Below are 27,515 nucleotides of genomic sequence, written 5' to 3'. Positions count from 1 at the left end.
AAAAAATTAAAATTTAAAAGCCGATTGGCTAGGCAACTGCTCCAGTTGAGACAACAGTCTCAGACACTCTTTATTGATTCCCCCTTCTGATTCACAGTGTGCTTAGACATTGTGCAGCCACTTCACATTGTAGATTGCTGCAGGTTATATTTGATGATTGTGTTGCTATTCTATCATAATTCTCAGTCTTTCCACCCTATAGACTACAGATCACCCTCCACGTTCAGTACAGACACCAACGTATAGGGCTTCATACATGGGCTCGGGCTCCTCCACACCCAAGGTAAGAGCACATTGAGAAACTTCATCAGAAACCTATGCATACTTGCATAGCAACATCTAGCTTCTAGTATAATACTTTTTAAATATATATTGAATATATATTGCACATTATGTTCTGTCCTCACTACACGTTTCCCTGTGTGTAACTCGACATGCAGCTAAACCCTCCTATTATGCAATAAGTCAGACTGACTGAGTGTAATCTTGAAGCTTTATTAATAAAACAGGGTGGGTGAAACTATTAGGATAAAACAGATTTAAGTATTTTTAATCAGTATATGAAATATACATAAAGTACAATAGACAATTAGGCTGTGCATGGCAGTAAATGATTCATACCAGTGATGCTGCCATTAGCGTATGTAAAGAGATGCATGTTCCAATCCTACATGTGCTCTGAAAGCTTGTTTCTTTTGTCTAGTCTCTAAGATGGAGTCTAAGCTCCCAGGATGCACCAGTTTTCTTTTCTTAAACTGAAGGATAATGGAAACTTTTATTAAAGCTAAACAGTTTCTAGTTTCTGTAAAATTGTAAATTTACCACCTTGTGGTAAGATTCATCTTGTGGTCAATTCTGATATTGCAGGCAAAACAATTTAATAGTTATCCTGCTGGAGGCAGAACACATAGCAACCAAGTTGTTTCTTGCTCTCGTTTTCTAGCCTGCTCTGACATGGACGTTGAAGCTGTTTCTCTGAGTAACACAGACAGATTTAGGTACAAGATCTAAAGGACCTAATGCATCAAATGCTAGCACACTGAACGCTTGTATTTATTGTTCAGCATTGTAGATTACTTAGCAGTTCAGTTTTCAGAATTTCTTATGTTGCAGAATAAAAAAAAAAATTATTGTCCTAAACTAAGCAAATGTATAGGATTACAGTTTGTCTACGTATATATATAAATTTGGGCTGCTTAATTTGTAATCATTTAGCTTCTAGATTGGACTGAGCAGATCCTGCATTTGTGATCTCTTTTTTCCTTTCTAGGAGCTATCATTGACAAGGTTACTTGTAGTTTTCTGATCAATTCTTAATGTTTGAGAAAAAAAAAAGTTTAATTTCCTTGTGTTGTAGCCCAAAGCTCACCAGTTTGTTGTGAAGACTTTCGGCACGCCAACAAAGTGCAATCAGTGTACATCATTGATGGTGGGTCTGATCCGACAGGGCTGCACCTGCGAAGGTAGGTTTGGAGCACAAGAAATCGTTCCCCTTTCTGTTTATCTAATGGTTAAGAGAAACTCTGTCAAAAAAAGTTTTCTTAAAATTTGTCCCATGCATAACTGCACAGTTTGTTGTCCTTCCTTTCATTAGATTACTGTGTTTTCTGCCCACATTTTAGTGCCAGTGACACCTCAAACTAGTGGCTGCCTAAGGACAGATGATAGTGTTCTCGTCCCTTTATTTGTCAAGATCAATGGCCTTTGGGCCAGTCATATCATATGTTGGTGTGACTAGTGGTGTAACTATATCCATTGCAGCTTTTGGGAGGGTGGCCTTGTAGCGAAACGTTCCCCACTCCGCTTGAGTGCTTTGAGCCCCAGTCTAATATAGATATCAGATATTCCAAACCGCTCACAACAACCAACAAGACAATACTCGTTTGATTGCTGAACATGGACTGTTTATTGAAACACAGGTAATACTCTGGACAATCCCCCCACCTTTGCATTTTGGGCGGGGTAGACAGTCCAATCAGCAGTGAGAGCTGTTGGAGGAATTCGACCATACCAATCACACAGCTAAACTACATACACATCCCGTAATATCCAAGGCAGACAGACACAATAGAACATTGAAATACACCACACCCCAAATGGCAGAGACCACCATGGCCTCCTTAATAATGTCCTTTTGCATTACATAACAGAATATGTTACTAAATGCTTGTAGCTCCCTCAAATGCCAGGACCCATAGCTAGAATTCAGTCCCCTCCAAAAGCCTCTGTCCTGTGTGAGTCTGTTACAGGCCCTTTTTAGGGGGGCTTCTAAAGTGTTACTAAAACCCAATACAGTAAAATCAGTCTGTATATGCAGTGAAGCATGCTTGTTATGCTCACTGTGGAACCTAAGGAGTTAATTTCATTGTGTAAAAAAGGGTGTTTGAGCCTGTCTTCTCTGATTCTGCTTTTATGTAGATTTTATACAGTCTCCCAACTTTTTTGGAATTGGGGTTGTATTATTTGTGGTTATTGAGAAATATATGTAAGTTAATGTTTATCTCTGTCACTGTCTCTATTGGGTAATGCCTAGTACACATGGTGAGAAAATCTGACGAAAAGTACAGCTTTTGAAGAGATCGTTCGATAATCTGATTGTTAGTACACAGCTTTCGAGAGCTGATCAAGACAGTTCATGTGAAATTATCCGAAGGGACCAACGCGAAAATTTTCTTATACAATAACAGAACTAATGGTTTTCGTTTAATAAGTACAGTATTCGTCTGAAAAAAAAATCGAAAGACCAAAACACACATGCTCGTAAATGAAAGCATACATTACATTACGTCACTTCCAAAGTTGTTTTCTGTCGTGCGAGAATTTTCGTAACTTTAATAACCTATTGGTTTTCGATACTAGCATGCAAAAATAAAAACAAAAACAAAAAACCGTATGATCGTTCGTCCAATATTCTCATTGCGTGTATGAGGTCTAAGTTTCCACCCACTTTATGTTTTGCCTGACAACATTTATCTGGACAGGAATTGAGAGGAAATCTTCCAATTAGGAACACAGATAGCAAAGCCCCATACACACTGGCAGAATGTCAGGAGACATTTGCCAGTTCAAAAAAATCCTGAAATTCTGCATGTGTGTATGTCGGACATGCATGCTGGAAAACCATCAGGCAACTGACTCCCAATCAGCACTCTCAGCCAATTGCAGAGGCATCCTTCTGGGGTGGGGGGCGTACCCCCTGTTAGAACAAAACGGCTCAGCTGGGGAGCACAGCACAGAAGGTAACAGCTGTGAAGCCACAAGGCTGGAGCTCCATTTTAAAGAAAAGTTTTGGCTGGATTTGGAATTTAAGCCTTTTTAAATTGCTTTGGTCTGTCCAGCCTCCCTTTCACCTCCTCTCAGATCCTATTCATGTCAACATTTCTCTTGTACTGATGGAATTTCTGTATGAGTTCCATTCATTGAATGTTATTTTTATTTTGTTGCCAGTGTGCGGTTTTTCTTGCCATGTAACTTGCGCAGATAAAGCGCCCTCGGTGTGCCCCATTCCTCCTGAACAGACCAAGGGACCTCTGGGCATCGACCCTCAGAAAGGCATTGGAACGGCGTATGAAGGACATGTTCGAGTAAGTAGGCCAAGAATTTCTACAACATGCTGGATCATATTCCCCAAAGTCAAGGTTGTCTTCACTGTGCTTAGACGAGACTGACACCTTTTGTCTGTATAATGTATTTTTGTCCTTTTTATTGAGTCACCTGATACTGATGTAATGCTGTGTTTTTCTCAGGTGCCCAAGCCAGCGGGAGTGAAGAAGGGATGGCAGCGAGCACTGGCAGTTGTGTGTGACTTCAAACTTTTCTTATATGATATTCCAGAGGGGAAATCCTCTCAGCCTTCTTGTGTGGTGAGCCAGGTCATTGATATGAGGTAAGCTAAGCTGCCAGGTAACCACAGCAGCCATCTTTTCTTGTTTGCATTTTTTGTAATTTCAGTATTCCTTCTACAGAGACGAGGAATTTGTTGTCAGCTCTGTCCTGGCCTCAGATGTCATCCACGCCAATCGCAAGGATATTCCCTGCATTTTCCGAGTGAGTGACATACATTTTTCCCCATGTTTTGTGTCTGATCCAAAGCCCTTAATAGGAGCATATACAGTATCATCAACACATTCTCTACTCCTATTAAATATCCATTTATCTGACATGACTTACAGCAATGACTCTACATCTGCTCCTTCATCAGGCTACATCACATTTGCACAATGAAGGAGCTGATGTAGAGTTCCAAAACATTGCTAAAGTATTTTTATGATGATAAATGGATTTTTAGTATGTGTGGATAATTTGCTGGTGATATATGCTCGTGGCTCCATCCTTGATATATCGCTACAACACTGAGTAAGGAGGTCAAATATTGTTTGGAGTGCACCATACATCATTATTCATATTGATCTCAAACTCTGTTTTATGAGTAAGTAGACATACAAAGCCATGTTATGCCAAAGTTATGATTTTGCACTTTACCAAATTTAGTGTCAGTCTTCAGAAATGACTTCCATTAGATCAGGAAGTAGAATAAAAGATTTGGAGTGATGGCCATGTGATTTCACTTGGTTATTGCTTACTGGCTCACTGATGGTGTCCAACCTGGCTCACTGATGGTGTGTGTATGTATATATATATACGCTATATTACCAAAACTATTGAGACACCTGCCTTTACACAAACATTAACTTTAATGCATCTCAGTCCTATTCCGTAGGGTTCAATATTGCGTTTGCCCACCCCTTTTGCAGCTATAACAGCTGCAACTCTTCTGGGAGGGCTACCCACAAGGTTTAGGAGAGTGTCTATGGGAATGTTTGACCATGCTTCCAGAAGCGCATTTGTGAGGTCAGGCACTGATGTTGGATGAGAAGGCCTGGCTCACAGTCTCCGCTCCAATTCATGCCAGAGATGTTCACTAGGGTTGAGGTAAGGACTCCCAAACTCACTCATCCATGTCTTTATGGACCTTGCTTTGTGCACTGGTGTGTGGTCATGTTGGAACAGGAAGGGGCCATCCCCAAACTGTACCGACAAAGTTGGGAGCATGAAATTGTCCATAATGTCTTAGTATGCTAATGTCTTGAGAGTTTCCTTCAGTGGAACTAAGGGGCCAAGCCCAACCCCTGAAAAACAACCCCACTCCATAATCCCCCTTTACCAATTTATTTGGACCAGTGCAGAAAGCAAGCTCCATAAAGTTGAGGTTGAGTTTGGTGTAGAGGAACTTGACTGGCCTGCAGAGAGTCCTGACCTCAACCCGATAGAACACCTTTGGGATGAATTAGAGCGGAGTTTGCGAACCAGGCCTTCTCATCCAACATTGTCTTGTCTCACAAATGCACTTCTGGAAGAATGGTCAAACATTCTCATAGACACTTCTAAACCTTGTGGACAGCCTTCCCAGAAGAACTAAAGCTGTTATAGCGGCAAAGGATAGGCCAAATCAATATTGAACCCTACGGACTAAGACTGGAATGTCATGTGCATGTAAAGGCAGGAGTCCCAATACAGATATTTCCTCTTGGGCTGTTTCAATATTCCACTATACGTATGCCTACACATAGGACATAAAGTTTTGCTGTCAACATGCCACACACATGCGCTCATTATTGATGTATTTCTTGAAATGTGCCTAGGCATTATTTATAGCCTTATATTTTTCTTGCATGTTCTATTTTGTTGGTGTGTGCATTTATTTAGTTCCAATAGTTCCTTCAATAGTAACTGACGACACACAGCCTTGTCAAGCTGTCAAGTCGCTCAGGAGTTTACAATTACACAAAGCACCTTTTTTTCATTATTATCACCTAATGCTCAGGACAGATTCACTTTAAAGTGACCCTAATGAGCAGTGATATTTTGAGGGGCCATACCGAGGAAATCTTGTGTGATTGAGATGATTATTTTCTTGCAAATAAATGCGTATACTATTTTATGTTCTTTTTAAGGTGACAGCTTCTCAGCTTTCGCCATCTAGCAACAAATGCTCCATTTTACTCCTGGCGGATAGTGAGAGTGACAAGAGTAAATGGGTGGGGGTACTGAATGAACTGCATCGCATTCTGAGGAAGAACAAGTTAAAAGACCGATCGGTCTACATACCTAAAGAAGCTTACGATAGCACGCTGCCACTCATCAAGAACACCCAGTCCGCTGCCATCCTCGGTGAGCTGCTATGGAAAAAATCAAGTTTTTTTTTTTTTAAATTGCATATCATTTATACAGTGCATTAATTTTGTGACATGAGATCTTTTACTGTTCCCTTCTAATAAATCATTTCTAAACAACAGTATTCTTAGTTAAAGAATTAAAAATACCTCCAAGAAAAAAATCTAACTACCTTCATTTGGTATGTCCCATATGATCAGGGTTTTGTTTCTGTGTGCATGAGCTCTTCTGGTGAAATTGCTGTCACCCCCAAGACCCACTCTGTGTCTCAGGAGCCCTTACAGCCACTTCTGTGAATGAGGTCTGCAAGTATTATATACACTCTTCAGTCATAATATGAAGCAACTACTAAGATTAAATTAAATCAATTAAAGTAAATCTGCATATGCAAGGTGCACTTGGGCAGGGCAGTTCAAAGATCAGCACAATACAAAAGGTTTCCTAGTAGCCTTACCAGCTGGTAAAAAACAAAATTAAAGTCTTAACTGGTTTAACAATTTGCATCTAAAGTGACTTTTTGTTGTATACATTTACAAAATTACGTAAAGGACTGCTGTTCCAAGGCACCTCTGCAAATGCTTTCTCCAGACTGGCAGCACTCCCATCTTAGAACACATACTGTATAGCAATGAATACATTGAGAGCAGGTATGTCTTGGAGATAACCCAATTCTCCTTAACTTTTGTGGACACTGACCGTACTGGAGTAAGAGAATGTCACCAGCACACCAAGGATCTCCAGAGTGAATCCAAAGCTTTATTCAGCAATCACATCATTACAGCAGATTGCAGTGTTTGAGCCATGCAGGACCCCTTCATCAGGCATGTGACCATCGTCACATGCCTGATGAAGGGACTCTGCATGGCTCCAAAATGTTGCAATCTGCAGTAACGATGTGATCGCTGAATAAAGCTTTGGACTTGCTGTGCAGATCCTTGGAGTGCTGGTGACATTCTCTTGCTCTGATTATGCACGGTTCCAGCCAATGGTCGCTTCAGCACCCACTTATAAAGACAGCCATTTCTACAGGAATGTGGGCATTGGGAATAGTGCCTTGAAATCACTGACTGTACTACACATGCCCAAAAAAAGTAATCAGAGTAGGTAGGGCATGTGTACTGTCCTTCCACAATTCCTCTTTCCACTTGCCAGCAATTCCCAACTGTAAAAATGACAGCAGGAAGTTACTATTTAAATACAGCAGCTGTAGAAGCTGCTGCTTTGAAAAATATAGTTCTTCTGACAGTGTTTATAAACACAGTTCAGAAGCGAGAGAGATACAAAGTATTATTGTTACTTTTTACCTATTCTGTTTCATTCATTTGCAGGTCAAAAGGATGAGCTTCAATCTGCAAATTATGTCAGTTAAAGCAACCTGACAACTTAATAAAATTTGTTCTTAATTAACCTCTTTATTAATCTTTAGGTTACCCTAGTCAGCCATAATTAAAGTGATTATAAAGTAATTTTTTTAAATAAATATAATAAACAGGATTATACTTGCCTGCTCTGTGCAATGGTATTGCATAGATCGGCCCAAACACCCTCCTCTGTCATCCCCCGTCAGCACACTGGGCTCCTCCTCTTCTGTCACACATTCCCTGTGTGGACCAGCTTGACAAAGTGATCAGGACCCCTAAAACGCATAGAAGTCCATCCTTCCCGTAGATGCTAATGGTACCTGATTGAGGTGCACGAGGGATGGTTGTAGACGCTGCCAACTCCCTTCTATCTCAGCTGTGTCCAGCTACATTTGAAGCAGCTTGGCATCGAATCAGCTACCCTGTGATCTTACCATCTGCTACACAGCTTTACCCTTTCTGACCCTCAGGCCATTCACAGGTTTTTTAGCATGTAAGTGTGCTATTTCTTTGGATAATAAATGATTGTATACACTAATCATGTGCCCTACTGTTTGCTCTCTATTAATGATAACAAAGCTACATTGTATATGTACAATGTAATATGTTTTTAATACCTGCCTGAAGTTGATCTTTAATTTATAGCCTCCAGTGTCATTTACGCTTACTTTAGCATTAATAAGGATAGAGATGCTTTTATTCTATACAGTATATTCTATCTATATCACTGGATTCTATTTTGTCTTCTACAGACCATGAAAGAATAGCACTTGGAAATGAAGAAGGGTTATTTGTTGTTCATGTCACCAAAGATGGTAAGAATATTATGTCTATATGTTCAGCTAAATACATTTGCAAATTGAGGTAATATTTATAACCGGGTATAAGGTTTCAACTACCTGCAGACGTAGGGCTTGTTTTTCAGCAGTAACATGGCAGAACTCTGCTTAGCCATCTCTGCCTTCTGCCCGCTTCTCACCACTGTCACTTGTAAACTTGGAAGCCTTAATCTGAGAGCTGTGGAGGAAGATGTATGAGTTCTGCACCTATTCTCTCAGGACAACCGTAACACTAATGCAGCCCTCAATGAAATTGAGTTTGACACCTCTGGAGTAGAGAGTGGCTGAAATCTGGAACTTCTTGTTCGTACGTTCCAGTTGGTTTGGTTACTCTTTAGGGCGCTTTCACATTGATGCAGTGTGGTTTTTGCTCACTGTGGGTTTAGCACAGTGTACCCGTGGGTTACCTGCACTTTGCCATAGACTATTATTGCATTGGCATCAGTGTTTTTTTCTGAAAGCATACTGCAATTCCTGCATGCTAGCGATATGTAATGTGTGGTACAATGGATATTTTCATACTTGGGTACCCCTAAAGCTTGTTTTCAGAATCCTATGTGGGGAAGGGGCTCAATCTTATTTATTTTTTTGGAGGGGTAGGGTTTAAGAGCTTGGATGTAACTTTTTTTTTTTTTTTTAACACCTTAACCAGGGAAAGTGACAGAAGAACCTTAAAGTGACGTGTGTGGAAACGATCAGGTGACTGTACACCCACCCGATTTCTTCCATCTGATAGCTGTTGGTTGGCTTGCCAGATTTACACACTTAGCTGCTGGGAGTGTATGCATAAAACCATCTGATGCTGCTCGGTAACAGTGAAAGGGTTATATTTAGTCATCGCTCTCACTTCTCAAAAATAATCAGATGGTTCATACTAACTCTTCCCCACTTATTCTGTTAGAATAGAAAATAAGTTAATGTTGAAATTGGACGGTGTTAGTTCTGGTTCTGACACTTGTCGGATACACAAGAAAATAACACCCATCCAACAGAAGGTGAAGAGGACTCTGTCCTCCAAAGTTTTACAGTTGTCACTGGAACAGGAATTGGGAGGAAATAATCCAATAGGGACATCTGGGGGATTTTCTCTGTTGTGACAGGAAGTAAAGGGAAATTTCCCCAATGAGATGCAGACAGCAACAAAGAAATCTCACAGAACTGCTAAGAAAAATACATTTTTGACTGATTTGTTAGTGGAAATTAATTTGAAGTTTAATTTCTCTTTTGGTTTTTCATGGCAGAGATTATCAGAGTCGGGGACAACAAGAAAGTCCATCAGGTGGAGCTGATCCCACAAGAGCAGCTCATTGCCGTCATTTCTGGGAGAAATCGCCATGTCCGCCTCTACCCCTTGGCCTCTTTGGATGGCAGAGAGACTGAGTTCTTCAAGCTGGCTGAAACAAAGGGCTGCCAGGGCATAGCGTCCGGCCAGGTGCGGCACGGAGCCCTCACCTGCCTGTGTGTGTCTATGAAGAGGCAGGTACTCTGCTATGAACTTAACCAAAGCAAGACCCGCCACAAAAAGATCAAGGAGATCCAGGTCCCGGGCAACGTCCAGTGGATGGCCATATTTAATGAGCGTCTGTGCGTGGGTTATCAGTCAGGCTTTATCAGGTACCCGCTGCATGCAGAGGGAAGTCCTTCCAGCCTCCTCCACAATGATGACCACACGTTGTCCTTCATCACGCAGCAACCCACGGATGCCATATGCGCGGTGGAGATCTCAAATAAGGAATACCTGCTGTGTTTTAGCAGCGTTGGGATTTATGTTGATTGCCAGGGTCGAAGGTCACGGCAACAGGAGCTGATGTGGCCGGCGGTTCCTATGTCTTGCTGTAAGTCAATTGCCTAAAACATCCTTTTTAATCAATTGTGTTCTATGCATTTTGATATGATTTTATAATTGAGAAATACATTTTTGGTATTTAAATACAGAACATAATTGCGTATCAAGCAAGAGGCTTATAGCTCATTTTAGGGTAACATGGAGATTTGTAAATCATTCTTATCTGTGTAGCTAACTGTGCATGTAGAACTTCTGATTCATAGCACACTGATAGCCTATGTATAAGCTGTGTACACCTGTTTCCAGTGTATCTTTCATCAATGTAAGGTGTGGACACTTTGGCTTCTATGTAGTAGGTCTTGTCATTAACTGGGAGAGAAGACCAGTTAAAGGATATATAAACTCAAGGTCAAAGATGTAATATGTAACAGGTTATCAATCCTTAGATGTAGTAGCTGCTATACTTTTCTATTTTCAGGCTAAGTACAGAGCACACCTGTTGATTTTGCCAGAAATGCAGTATAACTTCCTGTGAAGTGATGTAAAAAAACAATGTTGTCTTCCTTCCAAGAAATCATTTGTAAACCACTCATCCCCCGCCCCAAGTAATGGAGATGAAAATAGAAAGATGTGTTTGTATTTCTGTTCTGGGGTGACATCGCTGCTCCTCCATAGGTACAGTTCAGTAAGTGAGCATTGTCACCCTTGGACAGGAAGGGTTGCTGGAAGGGTCACCAGGTAGAAAATAAAGAGGGGAAAAAAAATAAACTAGTGCAGCAATGAACTGTAGAGTCTGCAGGGCACAGCATCAAATGTGAGTATTGCATTGACAGCCAGTGGCATAACAATCGCCATAACAGTACACACGGCTGCTATGGGGCCTGGGGTACGACCCCCAAACTATCTACCAGCGCAGTGGGTGTTTTCTATCAAGCAGCAAGTCTACCACACAGCCCCACAGTGCTGACTGATCAGTTCCTATTTTGATTGAAAAATCAGCACTATGGGGCTGTGTGATTTGTTTTCTGGCTGCTAGTAAAAAAAACACTGCGCCGGCAGATAACTCACACAGCCCTGCAGCACTGACTGACCATTTATTGTGTGATCTATCTGCTGGTGCAGTGGAAGTCCCTGTTTTTCCTAGTCTGTTGTGTACAGCCAATATCCAAAATAGGAAAACATGCTTCATGGTAGGCTGTAGTGATAATTTGTGGACATTATGGAATTCTTCCTGCACTAGCAGAAGAATGACAGGACTGCTAGGTTATTCACTTTTAGGTCATTACAAAGGACAAGGAGGCATGCTTAAGAAGAGATTTAACCTTCCACATATGAGGAAAGGCTTCTGCACAGTAAGAGCAGTAAAATTGTGGAATAGACTACCTCAAGAACTAGTTCTGGTAAGCTCAGTGGATTGTTTTAAAAAAGAGTTTGGAATAGACTACCTCAAGAACTAGTTCTGGTAAGCTCAGTGGATTGTTTTAAAAAAGAGTTGGATGCATTACAAAGTACATAAAATATGTGGATATTAACTTTTACTGTGTAGAGTTCACTCCTGTAGGGCCGGCAGCTCCTTTGCTTTCAACTGGCTCCCCCCCACCCAGCACAGGCAGGAATAATCCCCTCCAGGCAACTGGACCCTGGACTCTACTTCCTGTCAGGCTCTTGAGTATTTATCAGTATTTACCAAGACAGCCCCGCAGCGTTGACTGATCTTTTACTTTTGTGAATAAAAAGTCGGCGATTGTGTTGTAAATGAGCGAGCAACTGCCCAGCTGCACTGTGGACACAGAAGGTTCCTCGTTTAGCGCCGGCACCATTCAGTGAACACTTTTTATTTTCTCAATGAATGCAAAGCGTTCTCTGATTGGACTGGGTAGGATGCAGGGCAGCGATGTCACAATCTGACATCTGATTGGTTGCTGTAGGTGACACCACTTTCTCTCCAATTTCAATTTATAATTTGGATGGTTAGAGTGAAAATGCAGTCAAATCATTTTCCATTTTTGGATGGCATGGAAAAACCTACTGTACCTGGTCCACAACAGGCAGTGATTTGAAAATTGGCAGTGATCACCAGAACATACAAAAGGGTTCATCTCCCCAGCAAGGACACAGACACCAATAAAAACCTAACAAAGGTCACTCTTCTCCAAGTTATCCAAAACAACTGTAGTTCCATATATGCAACCAGTACTTTGCCTCTCTACCCAATTTCAGTGCAACTGGGTGATTATTGTGATGTCTATGTGCTCCATCAGTGCACCCCTTGCAGTCTCTTATGGGTAAATATTGGATTCTTTGTAGCAAGTGGCTTCCATGGTATAAGGGTAAGTGTCAATCCATAAACAAGGTTGAGTCAGTGTATCATTATGGAAAAAAAGGCGGTTTCTTTGTGTGCTTCCATTTTTATCTCAGTGTCTTTTCACTTGCAGGCTACAATGCCCCGTACCTCTCTGTTTACAGTGAAAACGCAGTTGACGTCTATGACATCAATTCCATGGAGTGGATTCAGACCAGTCCATTGAAGAAGGTAAATTGATTTGCATGCTTGCCCTGGCTGCAGATAAAACTTGTTAAATCACTAAAGCTGAACTCTAGACAAACGTACCGTGCCAGACTTTCAGAGCTTCATGTCGGAGCGAGGGCAGGCATGCGTGGGAGTGATGTCATCGTGCCTCCGGCCACTCATACAGCCTGAAGACCGGGAAGATGGAAGCCCCCTCAGCAGTGACAGCATGCCGCTGGAGGGCTTCCTTCTAAGGTAAGTATTTGAGAATGCGCTAGTATGCGATGTATACAAGCCCATTATGCAATTGCCATACAGGTATTTTTTATTTTTAAACTGCTGTGGTTTACCACCGCTTTAATGAGTACAGAACTGCAATATTTTGTGGTGTTCATACCTGCCTGGAGTTCGGCTTTTAAGTCGTCACAAATGTTGCGCATTAGTGGGTCAGATTGATATTTACGTGTTGCTGGGACTAGCTCTCTCAGCACTGATCAAGCACTACGCTTATGGATTATATTCCACTGAATGGAGGACCAGTCCGTTATTGCAGACTGTCAATGTGTACTTGTCATTGAGCTAAAATATCATCTTTTATTTCCAGCGAGTACTTTCTTTTTGCAGCTAAGCACTTTCTCCCCCCCCCCCCTTTGTCTTTGCTAGGTGCGTCCATTGAACACAGAAGGCTCTCTCAATCTTCTGGGATTGGAAACTGTACGGCTAATCTATTTCAAAAATAAGATGGCTGGTAAGTTTATGCCAAATTCTTTCTGACTTCTGTATGAAAGTTCAGACTTACAGAGCCAGACTTCTGGAAATACAGGTATCTGGGTATACAGCTCATCTACAGAATGCAGCTAGACCAGCGGTCTCCAAACTGCGGCCCTTTGGCACTACCCCTCCCACTGATATGAGGCGCTATGCTCCTACTGATGCCAGCAATGGGCCACTATTCCTCCCACTCACATCAATGATGGCACAAAATTCCTTCCACTGACACTAACAATGGGCCATCATTTCTCCCACTGAAACCAATAATGGGGCACTATGTCTTCCACTGACACCAATGATGGTAAACTTTTCTTTCCACTGACACCAATAATGAGGCACTATTCCTTCCACTGACAACAGTGATAGGGCACTATTCCTTCCACTGACGCCAATGATGGGGCACCGTTCATTTTTTTTCTACTCTCACCTGTCATCACAGTCTGGCTCCCCTGAAGCCTTAAAAACTAGCCCTTTGGAGACCCCTGAGCTAGACCACTGAGTAAGTTAAAATATTGCAAAAATTAGTATCTGAATGATTTGCACCATATATAGTATATGTCCTAACTTAAGCTGGGTACACTAGATTTTGTGTTTTTTTTCTTTCTTCATGCAACCCAACGTGCCGAACACTCTACTAACACAAGCGATGTTAATGTGGTGATCTCCCCTATGTCCTTTTGTATTCTGATAGGGGCGACTGCCCCCCACCAGAACACACTGATCAGGTGCTGGTTTTCCAGCATGCTTGTTTGGCAGAAGCCAATCATTATACTAAGTGTAAAAGTGGGCACTCCTGCGCTAAAATGGATTTGTGAATATAAAAATAGCAAAGAAACAAGTGCTGCATACACCGTATGGACCAAACTCGCGTCCAAATTTGTGTGAAATGTAGAAAGGGGGGTGGTGTTGCGCTCCTATTTAATATGTTTAGTACAATATTAGCAAAGTAGTGCAATTAGCTACCTAATATATATCGCAATAATAGGTAAACTGCAAAACAAATTTAATTAATAAATAAATATATAAAAAACTATAGTAATTATGACACTTGTGCAAAAATAAATAAGGCAATTATTAGGTGATATAAAAAAATATATCCACATTAAAAGTGCAACTATAGGTGATTATATCACTGTGCAAAATGTATGGCGCATACGTGAATAATTCATATGGTGACTAATATAGAAATATATAAAACAAATTAGCAATAAAATTAAAAAACGACAGAAAAGTAGTAATTTAAATCATCTAGCTAGACAAATAGCCAGTGCGGTATTGGACTTTAAAATCCTTAGTCCAATGTGCAAAAAGTGCAAACGTGCAGAGTGTTTCGCTGGAACACTGTGTATCGCTGTCTCTGACTTATAGGTGACACTGTGCCTTTAAGTGCAAATACAAAAGGAAAATCTTCAGCGTCACTGACACCCTGGTAAAAATGAATGGTTACCTTACTGCTGTAAGGTAAACAGCGTATAGCAGATAAAATAGGAGGGGAAAGTTCCCTTCAGCTTGATCCTTTCCTGGATGTCTGTTTTCACTTTTAAGTGCAGACAGGGGAGGTGGGGGAGGGGGGTAAGGGTGATCCTTATCTTCCTCTCTTTCCACTGGGTGCTTCAGATGGTGTGGTTCTCAGTATACATTAAAAAGATAAAGGAGGTCCACCATAGTGTAGTATTTTAAAATGGGAATAAAGATTTTTATTTACATCTATAAAAAAAACACTCACATTTTTCAAGGAGTTACAGTGGTATTGTAAAAACGAGCGCCGAGCTCGTGTCACAGTCTGAGCGTCTGTTCCGTTATCTGAATGGCCTCGGGTCCTACGCGTTACATCACACACGTGACTTCAACTGGGATGCTATACGCGGTTTACCTTACAGCAGTAAGGTAACCATTCATTTTTACCAGGGTGTCAGTGACGCTGAAGATTTTCCTTTTGTATTTGCACTTAAAGGCACAGTGTCACCTATAAGTCAGAGACAGCGATACACAGTGTTCCAGCGAAACACTCTGCACGTTTGCACTTTTTGCACATTGGACTAAGGATTTTAAAGTCCAATACCGCACTGGCTATTTGTCTAGCTAGATGATTTAAATTACTACTTTTCTGTCGTTTTTTAATTTTATTGCTAATTTTGTTTTATATATTTCTATATTAGTCACCATATGAATTATTCACGTATGCGCCATACATTTTGCACAGTGATATAATCACCTATAGTTGCACTTTTAATGTGGATATATTTTTTTATATCACCTAATAATTGCTTTATTTATTTTTGCACAAGTGTCATAATTACTATAGTTTTTTATATATTTATTTATTAATGAAATTTGTTTTGCACTTTACCTATTATTGCGATATATATTAGGTAGCTAATTGCACTACTTTTCTAATATTGTACTAAACATATTAAATAGGAGCGCAACACCACCCCCCTTTCTACAATCATTATACTAGCTTCTGTTGAACAGACAGCCGTCCACACAGGCTGACAGTCGGCCAGTTTCTCCGGAAATGACCGATTTTGGCCCTTGTGTACAAGGATTTAGTCTTGTATCTGGAAACGTCCTTTGTGTGCATAGTAGCACACCCCTCCCTAAAGTAATGGTATGACACTGCAGTGAGAAGCCAGCCTCCACTGCAGCATTTTTATTGGACAGCTTGAGCCAATGGTACTTTACTATTTTTGAAGATTCCAAACTGTCCATTGAGTTTAATGCCTCTGACAAGAAGTGAGGAGAGGCACTGTGAGCTCATCCTCTCAGTCTGCTGCAAACAGAGTGCCAGCTTGTATTTAAACTGGCTGCTCTGTATGTAGCTTCGGGCAGGCTGCACAAGGAGCCCTGTATCTCTGGAACCATAAATGATAGGAGCCCCAATGGTGGGGTAGGACTTCAGCTACCTATCCCCCAAATTTTGGATCTCTGTGACCCCTGATCGACGAGCTATGACCCTAATTCATTAAGCCATTAATCAGATGCCAGTAATACAGGGGTTAGTATAGTCATAAACAGATTAATCAGACAGCAGTATTGCAAGTGGTACTATAGTCATAATCAGATGGAAGTAATACAGGGAGTAGTAAAGTCATACATTGATTATTAAGCAGGGGACAGTAATACAGGAAGTAGTATAGTTATACATGGTGGCAGTACAATCATGACAGGGTTCATAAGGTGCCAGTAGTCCTGGGGTAGTCTTTAATATTGATTGGACCCTGGGCAAAAATTTTCTTGCCCAACCCCCCCCCCCCCCCCCCCATTCAATTTCACTCTTCACCTGCTCTGAGACATACAATAAATAGCAGCTAGACTTAAAATCAGTTTACTATATCGGATAAGGGAGCAATTGCGATTGGTTGCCAGCGGTTACAGCATATAACTACTGCTTACTGACTGGTTGCTAGAGGTTACAGCACACATTTCGGCTCATTGATTAGTTGCTAGAGGTTACAGCAAATGATTTCTTCTTGTTAATTAGTTGCTAGAGATTACTGTACAATATTACTGCTCACTGATTGTTTGCCAGAGGTTACAGCACATCATCTCCTCAATGCAGGGGAGCGTGATATACATATGCCGCCTATATTTACATATCAATGCCGCCAGCGACAGCTATTTATTTATGAATGCCACCACTATTTACATATGAATGTCTGTTATTTACATGTAAACGCAGGTTCTGCAGGTGAGTCATCTGTACACAACAATAGGGCAGAGCTGGGCCGCATTAGTACCAGCACTTCACACTGAGATATCGGGACACAGCACTGGACTAAAACTTTAAGAGACAAGGGAATTTAAACTGGGATAGTTTGCAAGTATGAGGCAGCTGCTTTGGGCCCCACAACAATGACAGGGCCCAGGGCGGCTGCCCCTTTTGCCCTGCCTTAAAAACGGCCCTGGATAGTACAAATAATGACGGTGTTACACGGATGGCAGTAGTATATTCATGAATGAGGTAATCGGATGGCAAAAGTACAGTAATGAATGGCAGTAGGTAATACTGGTAATATAATTGGGATAATTCCTTTGTATTCCCAGAAGGGGATGAGCTGGTGGTTCCTGAGACGTCAGACAACAGCCGGAAACAAATGGTGAGGAACATCAACAATAAACGGAGGTACTCCTTCCGTGTCCCAGAGGAGGAGAGGATGCAGCAGAGGAGGTAACAGCTCACAGCTGCATATTGAGTTATTTTCAAAGCATAGAACTTTTTTTTCGTTCTAGAATGTAGAATTTTCCCAATTGACAGAATTGTATATCTTAGATGGGTGGACGTATCATATATCTTAGAGGGTGGACTTTTCATGTTCTGCTCTACCCACACTGACACCTAACTAGTATGCAGATTTGGAATTTTGATTTATTTTTCTGTCTTTTCATATTGTTCCAGCCAGATTGCTAGCATTTTCAACAATGGCGACTCCTTTAATTCAGTCTTGGCAGGTTTACTTTTAGAGTATACCTGTGTCTCTGAAATTATGCACACAAAAATAAAAAGTGATCAGATCTTTTCAAATAACTGTGTATTTTGTAAGTGATGTGACCTTCTTTCCCTGCCATTGGCTAGAGAGTGTGATGGTACCAATAGGGAGGTGAGAGAGCATAAAGCGGTGGAATACACAGCGACCAGGAAGAAAATTGGCCACTTTTCACTTAATGGATACATAAACCTTAAGAATAAACTACTCTTATTTGCTCCTTTATGGTCTGTTATGTATACCATCAAAGTGTTTTGTTATACATTATATGTTTGAGTGCAAAAAAATACCAGTTGATCATTTCAGGAATGTAGAACTGATGTGCATTATTCCAGTGTTTTTCCTGGTTCTTATCTTGAACTTAAAAAAATAGTCCCTGTGTTGTAGAGATGTAGAAAGTAGTTCACCAAAAAAAAGAAAACAGGCAGGGCTGATAAAATTCAACGTTTTAGTAGACAATTGATGACAGAAACTGTATGAATTTCTGAGAGATCAACATGTATTTTTCTGTACTTGTAGGGTCTTTAACGGGATAAAACATGGAAATGTTGATGCATTGCACTGTATATGTTTTCTTTTTGCCGCTACATGCACTCTAATGCAATGCTTAGTAAACCGGGTAATTTATATAAAGATATGTTGGAAGGAGCTCACACCATCGTATAGACAATGGTTTGATTTACATTTTTGTTTATTTGCTGCTGATAGAAAGTTGGCCTTGTTTAGGTCCTTCAAGGTCCTTTGAGGAAGAAATAAAATTATATAAATGGACTGATTTATAATCTATATGCCATATTCTCAGTTGTAACTTATCAATACCATAATATACAAATCATCGGATATAAAAGGTACCAAGTTATTAAAATAACCTGAACAAAATAAATTGTATAAAACTTAGAGAATTTTATTTCTGTCCACATAAAATATTGTTGAAATAACATTTTGGAAAGATGCATGCCATTACAAGTTTTTATTTTTACTCATACATATATACCATTGAATAACATAAACTCCAATCATCTCACAACCTCCTATGCGGCTGAATCAATTATTAGTGTTGCATAAGCTGTTGTCATTCAGTTTTCCAGCCGATACTTGCGGAGGGGCAAGCATCGAAATGAATGCCAATCGCTTGAAAGTCCCCTCTCCCCCCTCCTTCCCGATCAACATACAATAAACATTTTTCAACCACATTATTTTGCTTATAAGAAATGCCTCTTTTGAAACCCAGTGACAGTAAGATTGGCAGGCTGCTGCATTACCCTGCTTTAGATTTTTATTTATTTTTTTCAAGAAACTGAGCACTATATGAAAGAACACATCTCCGGCATCCCTTCCTATATACCAATCTGCTGGTCACTGGGTGGTGCAGACCTTTAGCTGTGCTGGTTAGTTTCTTGATTACGTGTTGATAGTATGTAATTAAGCAACTGTTCAGCACATTGCACAGCTAATCAGGAGCATGTACAGCTAAAGCAGTGGTCTCCAAACTGCTCCCCGGGAGCCAAATGTGGCCCTTTACTTGCTTTTATCCAGCCCTTGGGGCACTATTTCATCCACTGATACCAACAATGGGGTATAATTCCCACCATTGACACCAATGAAGGGGGGCACATTCCCTCCTAATGTCACCAGCAATGGGGCACAATTCCTCCCACTGACACCAACATTGGGGCACAATTCCTCTCAATGGCACCAATGATGGAGCTCAATGACCTCAACAGTGGGTCAACAATTCCTCCCACTTACACCAGTAATGGAACACAATTACTATCACTGAAACAACCCCCCCCCCCCCCTTTCTTTAGAAAGTTTGGAAACCCCTGATCTAAAGGGATGCTGGGGATGTGTTCTTTCATATATTGTGTTGAGAAGCAGTACAGTGACTTACACCAGCCCTAAAGATCACGCCCATGCATGATCATAAGCTAAATTGATTGATGACAGAGAAATCTAATGGCTGTGAGAGACTGGCTAACAACAGCACAGATCAGGAGGAGAGGGGATTGATGTTGATTGAAGTTGTTCAGATAGTAAATTAAGGCAAACTTGAGATAGCTGCTGCAGCTTTAAGGAATTATATTATGGAGATGCAAATTTGCAGGGAATAGAAAGTAACCAATTTCAACACAGGAGAGGAACTTGCTACAACTGTGGAAAAAAGAAGGTAAGGATTGAAGTTCAGCTTTATCTGTGCAGCACTAAATAAATTGAGAGCTATATGGTTATTGTATGCCATGGCACATTTATGTTATCGCAGTCATGTCCAGTTATCGAGTTTCATTCCTCTTCTGTTTTTCCTGGTCCTCAAGGGAAATGTTACGAGACCCAGAGATGAGAAACAAACTGATTTCCAACCCCACAAACTTCAACCACATAGCACACATGGGTCCCGGTGACGGCATCCAGATCCTGAAAGATCTTCCTATGGTGAGAGACCACCTGGTGGTGAACAGGAGAATGACACCTGTATAGTACAGAGCCCTTATATGTGTTATATATCAGTACTTTACTGAGGACATCAGCCCCTGTTCAAAGGAGCTTACACTCCAATGTCCTTACCAGCCACAATTACGGTAGAGTAATTTAAAGTGTATTTAACATGAAAACGTTTGTTTTCTTCATTTTGAATAGAGTTTGAGGGGGTTAACCCTTTGTCAGGTTTTTATTCCTGTCTGTATCTCTTTTGATATTCACCCTCTCTATTTGTCTTGGTGACCATTGCCACTGGGACTGAAAGCGATGGGAAATTCAAAATGATACTGTTTGCACCAAAACAATAGATGAGGGTAAATCCTCCAAAATAGACACCTGTTCAGGTGACAACAGATCTTAGAGGGGAATTCCTCTTAATTAAAGAGGTTTTCTCTTACTTCCCATGACATTTCCATGACAAGAAGTAAAGAGGAATCTCCCCAGTAGGACACAAACAATAAAAAATAAACTGACGGGTTTTAACCATCCTCTACTTTATACAGTATGAAAAAAAGTTGTGGCTATACATACAGTGTAACTATCCATATACTTTGGGAAGAATCCCATGTACACATAGGGAGGGCATACAAACTCCATACAGACAATATGATTGATGCAGTATTGATGCAAGATAGCAGACTTCTTAGCCAGTCTGTCCAAAAAAGAAAACGCGGAAGTATTAAATGACTGTAAAACCGTGAGCTGAACTTTTCCTGCCGTCCTTCAAACAGGCTAGGTGAGTCTGCCAGATGGAAGAGGACATTGACTACTTAGTCACTATGCTGTTTACTGTTGATCAGAAATCTAAAGGTCTAATATTTATTTTTATTGGAGTAAATGCTGCTTCGGTGTTGCTCACAGGATCTCTGTAGAACCAGAGGCTTGGCATAGATTGGCTGAGCCTTAACTTCAATAGAAAACACATGACCAAATACCTAATGTTTTTATAACCAGCACTGGAGGTGCATTTTCTCCTGTAAAGGTATGCATATCAGGCCTTCTATCACACTCTATTTATCCCAGTAAGACTGTTCAAATAGCTTAACATTTATATATAAGATAAAGCCTACTTACCGCCCACCTCCCCAGCTAATGACTGAGATAATCCCAAAAAGCTATTTCATCCCCCAAAGTTGTTCTTCCTGCTGGTCTTGTTGCTGCCCCTGTCACCGAAACATCCAATGCAGGACCAGTACCCACCACTGGTCCTGTATGGTATCTCCTGCCGGGAGAGGACAGTGATTATCGCTAGCAGCTATAGTAGCCGCTTGCAATGATCACAAGCGAATCTGTCAGGCTGGTTGTACCCAAGTTGATTGATCGATCAACTTGGTAATTCAGCCTGCCCATTAGTGGTTTGAATCTCGAGATTTGAACTGTGTATGGCCAATCTTAGACCAGCCGGAGGCTGTGTAATCGATACATAGGACATGAATACTTCCTTTACCAGTGGTGACATTAGTAAATTACAAGGATTTATTATGACAGACTGTTTCTGATTTCCCAATGTCTGCCATAGCTTTTAACAGGTTCTTTCCCTGCTGAATTAACATCAGTGACTTGTTTTTTTTTTTATTGTAAGCCTCATTTTTTCCTCCTGAGATTCTAAAAAAATATAAAATCCAGGTCTGCTAGTAATTGGCAAGGGTTAACAGATCTCTATATGGAGATGTCACTGCCCTAGGCATGCGTGAATGATGGTGCTGTCATGTTGTATAATCCCTAACCATTTATTCACCAACCACACTACCTTGCAATTGGTGTTTGTAATAATAATAATTATGCACTGTAGGGGGGCAGTGATTTCTGCATTAGGTGAAGCTCTATGATTGGATTTACAGTAGGGATGCACCGATACCATTTTTTTTACAATGAGTACAAGTACCGATACTTCTTTTTTTAGTATTCACCATACCAATTACCGATAACTACTGCAACTGTTTTGTTTTAACTTCAGCTGTCAGCAAAGGTACAAAGCATTGGAAAGTTATTTACAAATGAAATAAATCGATTTTTTTTAATTTAGCGCTTTTTCAATGTAAAATGTGTAAATATATATTGATATATATGTGTAAAAATATTCACTAACAAAGCAAACAAAAAAAAAGTTTTAATTGTTTATCGTTTATAAAATAGATGTGAACAAAAGAAAAAAAAGCAGGAACATAATAATTAAATGGAGGAGAATAGGGAGTTAATTAAAGCTGATTTTAGTAAATTAAGGGGTTAAACAGAGGAACATTTGTTCATCCCTTTGATCTGCAGATGAAGAAACATAAATATACAAAAAGAAACAATGTTTCAGAGCTGAGCAATGTTGTTAATAAACATTGCCGGCTGCTTTTTTTTTTTGACAGCTCCAGTTATCAGATTTCTCTAACACTGGGGAGACCCACTGACAGCTCAAAGAACCAAGCCTGAAAGTATTGGTTTCAGGTATCGGTTCATTTCCACGAGTACCGATACTTGTGCAAATATTCGGTATTAGCACCAATACCGATACTAGTATTGGTGCAACCCTAATTTACAGTTCATCAATCAGGAGGTCATAGCTGTTTGTTAATCAAGCTGCAGAGAGTCTTGTGGCTCTGCTGGACACACAAAGACATCCCTCTTCCATGAACTTGGTTGCAGGTGTTATCTAACAGTGCCAAAGTTTGCAATCATTATGAATTTTTTTAAATTGTACGAGAAATTTGAAGGCTACTATTACTGACTTCTTTTGGACATTTATTTTGGGAATACTAATTCCCTGGCTATGTTTGTCCTCTTGTCTTGTCACTGAAGCAGAACAAGTGCAGCCAGAGGAAAGTGGGATCAAGTTTGCCTACCTGTTCCAGATAAGTGACTCAATGTATTGAAGCTTTTGGATAACAGAGCAACTTGGCAACTAGCATTTTCAAAAGGAAACTCAACAACAGCAGCCTACAAATGTTTTTCTTTAAAGCTGAACTTCAGGCAAACCAGCTCTTTAAAGAGGAACTGCAGTCTGCTCATTTAATTTGTAATAAAAACATCTTTGCCAGTCTGAAGCTTCCCTCCAACCATTTATTGCATATTATTTTATATATACCGTGATTCTATACTTGCCAAATATGCTGCAGAAATCTCCCTCCACTAAGTCTGGCTGCAGCCATTTTAACTGTGGGCAGCTGAAGCAGCTGTCTGTTCACTTCCTGGATTTACACAGACACAAAGAGGCACACCACCAGCTCTGCAGTCCTGTAGCTCTCATTGGCCTTCTTATGACTCAACTCCCACAAGAGAGAGGGCTGTGCATGATGTCATAAGCCTAGGCTAATGACCAGACAAACAGGAAGTGGGCTTTATAAGGTATTTACTATCCAAAGTTAAAACAACAAGGGCAGAAGATTTAATAGATGGAAAGTTGAAAAAATGACTGAAGGTCCGCTTTAATATCATATATTATAGGAGCTGCTTTAGCTCCCAAAGGATTTGTATTTCAGTCCATCCAGTTCTGAAATTTGCACAGCTCTACCACACAGCATAGCCCTGTCTGGAAGGGAAAGTGACACAATTTTTATGCTGCGGTTGAGTAACACTTACAGATCTTGCACCCCCCCAGCCAGTGATTGGACAGTTAAGGAAAATCAAAAGACTCACCTCCCTGTCGCTCTGATCTTTCCTCCTACCAGCATAATCCTTGCACTGTAGTACAACTGATTGGCTCCTTGTGCTGCATCTCCTTCTTTAAGTCAGAGCTCAGGGACTGCAAGAGGCTGCTATTAGGTACTACAGGCACTTACCCTGCTTCTATGTGAACAAATACATTAATGAATACAGAGCTGCGTTAATTTATGTATTATACAACAGCCTGGAGTTCAGCTTTAAACTTGTTATTATTGTCCGCCTTAGACACAGGCCCATAATTTAGAATTTTCCCTGCAGCATGTATAAGGCTCCGAAATATGGCTGTGTACATCTGTCCTAATCCTTAAACCCTCTCCCCTTTTGTTTTTAATTATCAAAAGCAACCCCTAAACCCAGTGTGATCTCTCAAAAACAACAAATATTTCTATGAATAAAAAAACATAGTGCCCTACTAAACAGCCATGTATGAGGAAGAAGCTTTGTGTCATAGCTGTCAATGTTGGGGGTGGTTAAACATCACATGCAATGCGCAATCCTTGTAACCCCCCCACCATACAGGGCACAAAAATGTGAATAATCTGGGCACCTGCTTAGCATTGTTTGCATGTTAGCTGTCCTCCCAAGTGGTGCTTTGTTGTGTCCTGGCTTTAAGGGGGCAGTGCCATGCATTTTGCAATTTTTTCTTTTTTCTTTTTTTAATCTGCTCTGCACCTCACAGCTCTGTTGTAGTGTGAACCGGGCACATAGAAAATGTTTTCTATTTTGAGTGCTCTTCCAGAGACCTGTGGTATTATAGTGCAGAAATCTGCAGTTTCCACATAGTGTGAAGGCCGCGTACACACGCGCGGACTGTTGGCCCAACTTTGTCCGTCCAACAGTTTGAGCGAACAGTCCGCTCAAACTTAGCATGGACGGACATGGCCACACACGACGGACGAACAGTTTGCTGAAACCGTGCGCGATGACGTGAACGGCACGTACGACGGGACGAAAAATACGACGTCCTATACACTGCAATGCAACCTTCCGACGTGGAAATCCTTTCTGAGCATGCGCGAGACTTAGTTGGCCGAACAAGCCTACACACGAGCGAACAGTCCGCTGAAACCTTGTTTCAGCGGACAGTTTTTCGGAATTTCCGTAAGACCTTGTTCGGCCAACTGTCCGCTGAAACTGTCCGCTGAAGCCCCACACACGAGCGGACTGTCCGCCCAAACACTGTTCAGCGGACAAGGTTGGGCGAACAGTCCGCGTGTGTGTACGCGGCCTGAACAGATCAGAGGAAATCAAGATCAGTTTGTTATATTTGGAAATCAAAACAGCATTGCAATGAGAGAGGACAGAAAATAATTTGCTTGGAGCAGGAAATTCACTAAGATGCAAAACATTTGTTGTAAAGTTGACCCTTTAAAGTGACCCTGTCCTACGATCTTAAAATTCATATAGCAGCTTCCGTAAAAGCTAATTTCACCTTTGTTCACCCTTTTTTTTTTTTTTTTTTTTTTTTCTAAATTCCATCTCCCCTATGTACCAATATAGCATTATTGTACTTCTTTTGCAAAAATAAAACCGTTTTCCATTAATTCTACACAGACTTACCTCACTCTCTTCTGCCTTACTTCCTGGTCAGACTTTAGGTCATGACACAGGAAGGACTTGACAGCTGATCTAATTAGCGCACACTCTGCACCATCTACCCTCAGCTGGTTGATTCCTTCCTGTGTCATGAGCTAAAGTCTTACCAAGAAGTAAGACGGAAGTAATGAGCCATGTGTTTAAACAGCCATGAAGAGAGTAAGGTAAGCCTGTGTAAAATTAATGGAAAGCTTTTTTATTTTTGCAAAATAAGTACAATGCTATATTGGTATATAGGGGAGCTGGAATTTAGAAAGAAAAAAAGGCGAACATAGCCTTTAAAGAATATAATAAGTACTTACCTCTCCTGCCGCCTGCACCACCTAAAATTGTTCTGTTAAAAGAGGAATGCTGGAAAACTGACACTTCTGAGAGCCATTATGATCTCCTGTATCCCCTCAAGCTCTTACTGTTGTATTCTGTATTAGTCCTAAAGTTGATGAAGGGCTAGACAGCAGGAGGTCTTGGAAAGGGTGAAGAGGATGGTTTGGGTGATATTTTGAGATGAGATTGATGATGTAGATCAATGTTGAGAATGTCTTTGTATGATATTGTTAGTATGTAGAATTGTATTTGTTGGGTGATTGGTAGCCAACGTAGGGATTGGCAGAGGGGGGTGGAAGACACTGAGCGGTAGGTGGTTGGTAAGGTGGATGACCCTTGAAGCAGTCTTCATGATAGAATGAAAGGTGATATCCTGTGTAGAGGTAGGTAATTGGGGAGGGAGTTGCAATAGTCAAGGTGAGAGGTAACAAAGGAGTGAATTAGTAACTTTGTGGTGCTACTGGTGGGCAATTTGGAGACATGGCACTCGGCAGGAGGAACCAGAGGGAGCTAGAGGGGACACAGGAGATACACTCTTCCAGGAGATTTCAATGAATGATTCTTTAATGAGACAGCAGGCAGCAGTAGAATAAATATATTCTCTACATGGAGCTGTGTTATTTAAATCTTAAATTTGGCAACAGGGTTACTATTAATTCCCCTTCAAATCATGTTGTTAAACAGCATAGTGGAGTAGTTGGGAGCCCCACTATATATTGTCTTGTGTGTCTCCTCAGACAGGTTTTGCAGGCCCTGGTGTTTCCGCTCCCTGGGACGTCCTTTGGCAGGGAAAGGGTTTGCTATTTCCCTGTGCTGATTGTGTCTTCCTTTCTGTCTCTTTATCAGCCAAGGTCCCCTTATCCATCCCCCCTCCGCCATCACTCCAGCCTGATCTCCACTCCGAGCAACTTTGAGCACGTCTATCACATGACTGTAAACTCTGCTGAAAACTTCCTGTCCTCCGAACCCGCACACCCCACCTCTTCCTCCTACTCCTCCCCGTCTCTCAGTACCACCCCTGCCAATCACAGGGTACGCACAGGCGAGCCCCTTCGCTGTACTAACCTGTGTGGTCTGCCTGGCTTGGCTTCTCATCGTCACTGCTTCATGCCATTGTGCCTGCTCTGTCACCCAGCACCCTTCATCATCAGCTCATTCATTTAGAGGGAATCTCCATTATGTTTTCTTTTAGGATCACATCACTGGGCAGGGCTTACTGATTTTTTTATTTTTCAGGCCTTTCAAGAGATTTTAAATATTGTTTTAAAATGAAACTGCTTTTTGCACATGAAGGGCAAAACAGGTTCACCTTAACCACTTTAGGACTGGAATGACCAGGCAATTTTTTTGTGATACGGCACTGCGTCGCTTTACCCAAAAAAAAATTATCCTCCTTTTTTTCCCCACAAATAGAGCTTACTTTTGGTGACATATGTTCACCTCTGTGGTTTTTCTTTTTTGCACTATAAACAAAGAGCAACAAATTTGGGGGGGAAAAAAAAGTTATTTTTTTTACTTTTTGCTATAATACATATCATAAAA

General features: G+C 40.9%; 1 protein-coding gene across 10 annotated transcripts in view; it reads left to right on the top strand.

Moving 5' to 3' along the window:
* Window positions 1-27,515, top strand: part of CDC42BPA (CDC42 binding protein kinase alpha) — a 354,685-nt gene that overhangs the window by 298,986 nt on the left and 28,184 nt on the right. For 4 of the 10 annotated variants that reach the window (XM_077485865.1, XM_077485864.1, XM_077485866.1 and 1 more), the window contains 13 exons: window positions 203-283; window positions 1,358-1,463; window positions 3,448-3,584; window positions 3,747-3,886; window positions 3,966-4,047; window positions 5,955-6,171; window positions 8,288-8,350; window positions 9,616-10,209; window positions 12,596-12,693; window positions 13,333-13,417; window positions 17,488-17,611; window positions 20,240-20,357; window positions 26,820-27,005. In XM_077485865.1, coding sequence (XP_077341991.1) covers window positions 203-283; window positions 1,358-1,463; window positions 3,448-3,584; window positions 3,747-3,886; window positions 3,966-4,047; window positions 5,955-6,171; window positions 8,288-8,350; window positions 9,616-10,209; window positions 12,596-12,693; window positions 13,333-13,417; window positions 17,488-17,611; window positions 20,240-20,357; window positions 26,820-27,005 — 2,031 coding nt within the window. Of the gene's footprint in view, window positions 1-202; window positions 284-1,357; window positions 1,464-3,447; window positions 3,585-3,746; window positions 3,887-3,965; window positions 4,048-5,954; window positions 6,172-8,287; window positions 8,351-9,615; window positions 10,210-12,595; window positions 12,694-13,332; window positions 13,418-17,487; window positions 17,612-20,239; window positions 20,358-23,189; window positions 24,837-26,819; window positions 27,006-27,515 lie in introns of those variants that run through there. The other 6 variants (XR_013276619.1, XR_013276620.1, XM_077485870.1 and 3 more) reach the window with 3 other exon arrangements.

This window comes from Lithobates pipiens, unplaced genomic scaffold (genome assembly GCF_037356315.1).
Source record: "Lithobates pipiens isolate NorthernLeopardFrog02 unplaced genomic scaffold, aLitPip1_a1.2 Scaffold_18, whole genome shotgun sequence".
Taxonomy (NCBI): Eukaryota; Metazoa; Chordata; class Amphibia; order Anura; family Ranidae; genus Lithobates; species Lithobates pipiens.
The sequence above is the reverse complement of the archived record's forward strand: the minus strand, read 5'-3'. Positions and strand labels throughout refer to the sequence as shown.